Source organism: Odontesthes bonariensis, chromosome 21, assembly GCF_027942865.1.
Source record: "Odontesthes bonariensis isolate fOdoBon6 chromosome 21, fOdoBon6.hap1, whole genome shotgun sequence".
NCBI lineage: Eukaryota > Metazoa > Chordata > Actinopteri > Atheriniformes > Atherinopsidae > Odontesthes > Odontesthes bonariensis.
In genome coordinates this window covers 9,856,034-9,863,079 of record NC_134526.1, presented here as the reverse complement: position 1 = coordinate 9,863,079, position 7,046 = coordinate 9,856,034, and the positions used below count along the sequence as shown (strand labels likewise).

Genomic DNA, 7,046 nt, shown 5'->3' with positions numbered 1-7,046 from the left:
TAAAAAGTGCAAGGAGAGCTGTGTGAGCAGCTTTTTACCTGTGTCTCGCTTGGTAAAAAGAGATTCTCAGACAACAGCTTTGACAGCAAATCTATCGGTTATGAAGTTAGAGACCAGACAAAAAGTGGGGAAACAAGCACCCCAAATGGTCTTTCAGAAGTGCAACTGAGGAGGGGTTCATCACTACAGGACTGCATAGTTGAACAATTTAAGAATAACACCTTGCAACATTAAATTGCAAAGAATTTCATCATCTGTATATGATACCATTAAAGAGCTCTGAGAATACAGATAAATCTCTGTGTGCAAGGAGCAAAGTTGAAACCTGTAATGAATGTCCGTGATTTTGGGCCCTGAGGATTAAAAACAGACATGTCTCTGCTTTGTGTGGACTCACTAACTTGTATGAAAACTGTTGTCAGTGAATGCAGTTTGTCAGTGCAACTACAAATTCACACTAAAACTCTATCCTTTGCCAGAGTTCATTAAAGTTAGACCAAGGTGAATTACAAAAACTGAGCTGAGCATTTAAAATTTATTTTGGAAATCACAAATGCTGCGTCCTATGGGATAAAGAGAAGTATAACATTCAGCTTGTAATCAGCGCTCAGTTCAAATGTCAGCATCCGTGATAGTGTGGGGGTGCATTAGAGACATGTCATGGGTCACATGCACATCTGTGAAGGCACGATTAATGCTATACAGGATAAGCTGAGGGTTTTGTAGCAATACATGCTGACATCCAGGTGACATCTTTCTCAAGGAACGTCCAGCTTGTTTCAGCAAAACAATATCTAACGACATTCTGCATTACAACAGAATTTAATCAGAATAATGAGATGTTTTATTTGTTTTGTTTGTTTTCCCATTATAATGACTTAAGTTGGCTTCCATAGTCTCCTCAGTTTCAAGACAGAGTTTTGTTAATATAAAAGGTGGTGGAATTAAAATGCAAACATCCCTCTGTCCCAACTGGTTTAGAAATGTTACATATAAAATAAGCATGAACTCACAGTTTTAACATCTAATATGTTGTTGTTATTGCATTCAGTTGTCATTTACATTTCAAACAGTCAGCCATCTCTTTTAGAAGCAGGGCTTTAAATCTGAACAGAAGAGGCACACTACCCTCTGCTGTGCACATAGCGGCACCACAGCAGTAAATATGGAGGTTTTGCAGCTGAACCAAATCTGAATATGAAGAGCTCCCAAGCTTTCCTTTAAAGGTGAACTTATAATGTTTGGAAATATAGTTCCCACTGTAGTCTATAGCTGACTCTGTTTAATGGCAGAAGTAGTTCGATAGAAAATACTGAGTTTTGTCATTGAATTTAGGCTGTAAGTAGCCTAATGATTCCACGTTTATTCGTCCTATTTGTGGTGTCCTCTGTAAACTATAGGAAGATTAATTACAGTATCACCCATGGGGGAAATGCGCAAGTAACACTGGAAGGCATTAAGTGCCTGTTGGCTAGTCCAAGTTCCTCGTTTGTTCTCCAGCAGCTGGGCCCAACGGTGCAATTAGGTTAATTAGTTTCAGCTTTGCGTTTTGGAGAAGCTGGGGCCTGACTCACCGCCTGGTGACCCGATGCTGCCAATTAACAGTTGATTGCTTTCGAGAAGTTATAAGACAGGCTGGAGAGGCGGCGGCCTTCCAATGAAATCATTTAGTTTGAGCGGCACTCTGATAGAAGCGGACAATGAACGGTGTTGTTTTCTCTGCGGATGATAAGCCTGTCGATGATAAGCCGCGGCAGGTGCTCACCTGTACTCATGCTGGGTGTGGAGCAATTTTCTCAAGGGACTGGAAACTGAAGGAGCATGAGACTGTGCATACCGGGGCGGTAAGCAAATATTTCAACTTAACAACGTAGATGTTCGACAGACTTGCCAAAGTTGCCCATTGAAAACGTTAACCAAATGTCCACAGCGTCCGTGCCCGTGCACAATTGCTGGCTGTGATCGCCGTTTCAAGAGGAAATCCCACCTGAGCCGCCACATGCTTGGGCACAGGGGGGTGAAGGCTTTCCAGTAAGTTTTCCACTAAGACTCATTGGTTTAGTAATCTTTTCATTGACATCTCGGGTATTCATTTCTGATTTGTGTAGATGCAAGTTTGCGGACTGCACAAAGGCTTTCTTCAACGCAGGCAAGCTGAAGAGACATGTGCGCTACGCTCATGAGGACAAAAACTGTTACTTCAAGGTTTGTAAGATACAAATGTGTCCACTAGGTGGCGACAGAGGAGCATATTACAACTGCCGTCCAGTTTTGGAGCTTCTTGTCGTTTTAACCACTTGAATGTTTCCTCCTGTAGTGTAACCAGCCAAAGTGCACCTTGACCTTCAAAAAGCGCAGGTTGTTTAAGCTGCACTTACAGGAGCATCATGTGGCTGCTAAGTTCAAGTATGTCCATATTTACAATATTTTTTTCAGTCTTTTGCCTAAAGAAAAATATTTTTCTTAACTATCTTAACTAAGTAACTATCCGACTGGCACTATTTTAAGCAGCAGTACAGGCACAATGAACTGAGTGAGAGTGGCCTCAGTAGATGTATTTTTACCTTCTGTCCCCGGTTGGGTACCTAGATGTTCTAAGGACGGATGTGCAGCTACATTTGACTCCCACATTGCCCGTAAAGCCCATGAGAAGAAGCATGCAGGTTAGTCTATTTCAGTATGGGTTGTGGGGGCTTATTCTATCTTCCTTTCTTGGTAAATGTCTGCATTTAAAGAAAAGTGAGTCTCAACAGTATTTGCATATAACTTCTTCAGCAATGAAACATCTTTTCAGGACAAATGGTAAACAGGATTCTGTGAAAGGGCCCAGAAGTGAGACAACTTGTGAGTTTAGCTTGAGATACGATTATTTGGTGTCTGCAGGTTATCGCTGCCCTCATGCCGACTGCCAGGTACTTGGACCCACATGGGGGAAACTTAAGAAGCACTTGGCCAAACACCCAGGTGAATATTTTTGGGTCTTTACAGTCCTAGTGACATCGTTTCCTGACCATGCTTTTGTATAAAGATTTCAAATTCATTTTCATCACATAGTGACAATTTTCTCAAACAATAGCACATTCTAGCTTATCAGTGAAAACTGTATCATACTTGAACTGCAAATACATGAATCTCCTGTAAAACATTTATTGAGTTTGAAACATGATAGTTTGTAAAGGTCTGTATTGAAATAAGTTGCCTAAAGAGGGATTCAAACTGTACTTTTGACTACAGTTCCTTAATACTATGTGAATATTGCAGTCACAATGACAGCATGACAGACTTGTGTTCAACCTTAGCCTGGTGTGCTTGAATGCACCCACATTGTGCCTGCAAACCAAACACTTTGTATTCATCGTTGCATAGTTATGACCTGGAATGATGGCTTCTTGGTAAATATTGTTGTGGACACATGGTATCGACACTAATGATAAGCTTTCGCTTTGGTACTACAAGTAAAGTTTTTTTGCGTAGATATTTTTTTCCCCATTTCATACTTGGTGACAGGACAGCTGGTTGATCACTTTTTTTTTTCTTCTAATGTGTTCCAGTCACATTCACATGCAGTGTGTGTAAGAAGGTGTTTAAGAAGGCGGATGCCCTGCGACGGCACAAGCAGATCCACGCTTCCCACAAGCCTGTGCTGGTGTGTCCCAGGGACGACTGCCAGGCCTACTTTTCCACAACCTTCAACCTGCAGCACCACATTCGCAAGGTGCACCTTGACCTCATCAAGTTTAAATGCTCCTTCCCTGACTGTACGCGCATGTTTGCCATGCGGGTGAGTAAACAGCAAAATGTGACTTTAAAAAATGAAAATTTATCAAATGGAAAGTCAAAAGAATGGACGATTTAAAGCAAGTTTTAGTACACTTCACTACTGAATGTTTTTATTCCACAGGAAAGTATGATGCGACACATTCTTCACCACGACCCAAGTGCCACCACGCTGAAGGCAAGTTCTGACATTAGTATGCCACCGTGCAGTTGTACACTAAAGCTGTCAGACTAGCTGTTTTGGATTCATCTTTAGACCTTTTGAAAGCAAACTCTCTGGGCTTCTGACCAACTGAAGGATAAGTGGTAGTTTTAGAGCATAAGTGACTTAAATCAAGGTGTTTTCAAAACTGTTTTTAACCCATCAGAAACGTAAGCGGCCCAAGAAATCCTGGCAGAAGCGTTTGAATGGCCACCATCTGCCCCATGTGGAGGAGAACCTGCATCGCCTCTTTGCTCTGCGCATGCGAATCTCCAGACGTGCCAAAGTGGAAACCAACCTTTCAGGCCTCTTCAATGAACGCAAGATCCCGCACTACGTTGACCCAGAAGTTAACCTGCGTAATTTGTTTGGGCTCAAACGGCCTCGTCCTGTTGAGCCTCGTCCTGTTGAGCAGCCTGAAGTTGCCCCTGTGATAGGTTAAATGAAAATTGTGTGCAGACCAGCTGCATGTTTTTCTGTTACGATTCATTATTAAGAAATTGGGTCTGAAGCTGAGATACATTAACATTGAACTTAATTTGACTGCGACTTGACATATTGATTAGGGTGTCAAGCATCTGAGAAATTATAGGATTTAATTTTTTGTAGACTAGAGGTCTGGCAGAAATGTCTTTATTTTTATGTTGCTGTTGACCCAATAAAACAGATTTTGCTCAGTGACACTTTATTGCTGAGGGTTTGTTCTGCTGGAAGTCTGCCAATCAGTAGCAGCTGATTCAGTTTTTACTCTTATTTTATTGCAATTGAAAGAGCATCTTATTGTTGGCCCACTCAAACATCTTCTCTCCTCCTGCATATATCTTTTGCCTGCCTTGGCTGCGCATATTGGCTGACATTTGCTGAACATGTTGGAGCTCATTAAATATGAACAAAGAGCTACACATGAGTAAGGGCTGAATCACAGAGCATGCAACTTTGTGGGCGGCCGAGACGGTCTTCAAACTATCAGATGTGTACAACAGGTCTTCTGCAGTTTAAAATGTACTTTAGTGTGTGGGGGAGGGGACTAACTTGGCCACTTGTCTAATAGACTGGATTGGATTTTGAAGTGGCACTTGATCTTTTTGCAAAACTTAAAACGATTTTTTTTTTTTTAAGTGGAAATGTCAAACAATGTTTTAATTGTATATTGCAGTTTGTAAAGTGAGGATTTGTGCATTTTTGAGGTGGAACAAACTAATGCACGCAATCTCATTTCTGGCATTCACTTTGATCCTGCAACATTTTGAGAATCGGTGAAACATCTTGACTTTTTTTTTTTTTTTTTTTTTTTTTTGCCTCAAGATTTGTCAAACAGTTCAGCTTTCTTGCTCCAGTGGAGCATGGAGTCTGTTTCAAAACCTGTCAGTTTGATTTTGAAAGGGTTCTTTGTCTTTTTCTGCCAAAGGTCATTCTCTTTGCTTCGCAGCCTCAGGCTACCTCCCTTCCTACGCTACCATACATTGACCTATTCTACAGCAGCAGACCTGCATAATCGAGCTGCAAGTTCTATTCAATGTCAACAGCAGCTGTAGCGGAACCATCTGCAATTACCTTACCTGTAGTTACTGTAAAACTAATTTACAAAGTGCAGATGAAAACGGTGCATCTTGAGCTTGTGAAATTGCTTTGAATAGGCAGTGTAGTGTTCGGAGTAAAATGAGTTTGAAAGGGTGGCCTTGTTTCTGTGGTGGTGGAAAAATGTTGAAGTTTTTTTTCTTTGATCTTGGTTACTTGTCAGTGGATTATTTCAGGGCATCTAGTTTTTAGGTATTCAGCAGGTGTAGGTGTTTAAATGGTGAGATAACTGTTTTCCAGTGGTGCCACAAAGGGCCATATGAGTGAAGCGGTTTTCACACGGCACGAGTGCCGGACTAAATACAGCAACACTATGAATCTCACATGTTTAACCACACCCAAGTCATCACACTGTCTGGAAAGGCCATGCCATTTATCCACACAGTGTGACCTTTGGTGTGATTTGTTGAACAACTTATACTTCACAAAGAAAGTCACATTTAAATGAAAGTCACAGACGGCCCATGTTCATCCCTGCTTGATTGGCTCTCATTTAATTGTCTATTTAACTATATCTTAACCATTTTTTCCTCTCAAAAGAGCGGTAGTGTTAGTATTTTGACAGGTAAATGAAACTGTAAATATGGAACACTTGTCTCTGCTTAATTTTCGTGTTAATTCAACCTGATTTACAAATTCAGCATGCAGAAATATTTCCACTGCAGGTGACTGCTCAGTAGTGTAAATATCTCATATCTCACCCTTCCCACTCATGGGCAAAGAATGCATCAATAAAAACAATGAATCACCTACGTCGTGCTGTGAGGAGACAAGACACCTTGTCAATGAAATTGCTTTGACCTTCAGCAGTTGGACTTGATTAAATAATTTCACATGCAACAAAATGAAAGAAATGTTCATGTTGGTCACTGTTAACAAGCTGAATGGTCCCTCTCCTCTTTTGTCCAGAGGACACAGCCTCCATGATTTCCAAAAATTTCAATTTCAAATAATCTGACCACGGAACAGTTTCCCACTTTACCTTAGTCCATTTTTGATGAGCTTGGCCCAGATAAGATGGCAGCATTTCTGGATCACGCTCGCATACGTCTTCCTCTTTGCATGATGACGCTTTAACCTGCATTTGTTGGCGGCACAGCGAACTGTGTTTATCAAAAAGATTTCTGTAAGTGTCCCTACAGCCCATGCAGAGAATAATACCCATTTTTAATGCAGTCCTGCCTGAAGACCCACGCATTGTCCCTTGTATGCAGAGATGTCTCTAAATTCTCTGAATCCTTTAATAATATTCTGTATAATAGATGGTTGAATATTCAAAATCTTCCTATTCTGAAAAAGCTCCACAAATCTGTGGACAGTTCTCTGCAGGATACTGCCCTTTTTTATTTCTGAGAAACTCTGCCTCTCTTCGGTACTCTTTTTTTTTTTTTTTTTTTTTTTTTTTTTTAAACTGACCTGCTACCTATTAACCCAATAAGTTGCAACTTGTTTGTCCAACTGTCTCTTTTTCGTGCCTTTTACTGTTCTA

At 40.8% G+C, this 7,046-nt stretch overlaps 1 protein-coding gene across 1 annotated transcript; it reads left to right on the top strand.

Moving 5' to 3' along the window:
* The first annotated feature begins 1,700 nt into the window (after positions 1 to 1,700).
* On the top strand, positions 1,701 to 4,421 carry 42sp43 (P43 5S RNA-binding protein). Its single transcript, XM_075454514.1, has 9 exons — positions 1,701 to 1,844; positions 1,931 to 2,031; positions 2,109 to 2,205; positions 2,318 to 2,406; positions 2,590 to 2,663; positions 2,884 to 2,964; positions 3,552 to 3,781; positions 3,902 to 3,955; positions 4,146 to 4,421. Exons 1-9 carry the CDS (start codon positions 1,701 to 1,703, stop codon positions 4,419 to 4,421), a joined length of 1,146 nt encoding a protein of 381 aa, XP_075310629.1.
* Positions 4,422 to 7,046: the final 2,625 nt, after the last annotated feature.

Coding starts and splice junctions, on each gene's coding strand:
- 42sp43 (XM_075454514.1), top strand. CDS start 1,701: ATGAACGGTGTTGTTTTCTCTGCGGATGATAAGCCTGTCGATGATAAG. Junction 2,664..2,883: donor CCATGAGAAGAAGCATGCAG/GTTAGTCTATTT, acceptor TGGTGTCTGCAG/GTTATCGCTGCCCTCATGCC. Junction 3,956..4,145: donor CAAGTGCCACCACGCTGAAG/GCAAGTTCTGAC, acceptor TTAACCCATCAG/AAACGTAAGCGGCCCAAGAA.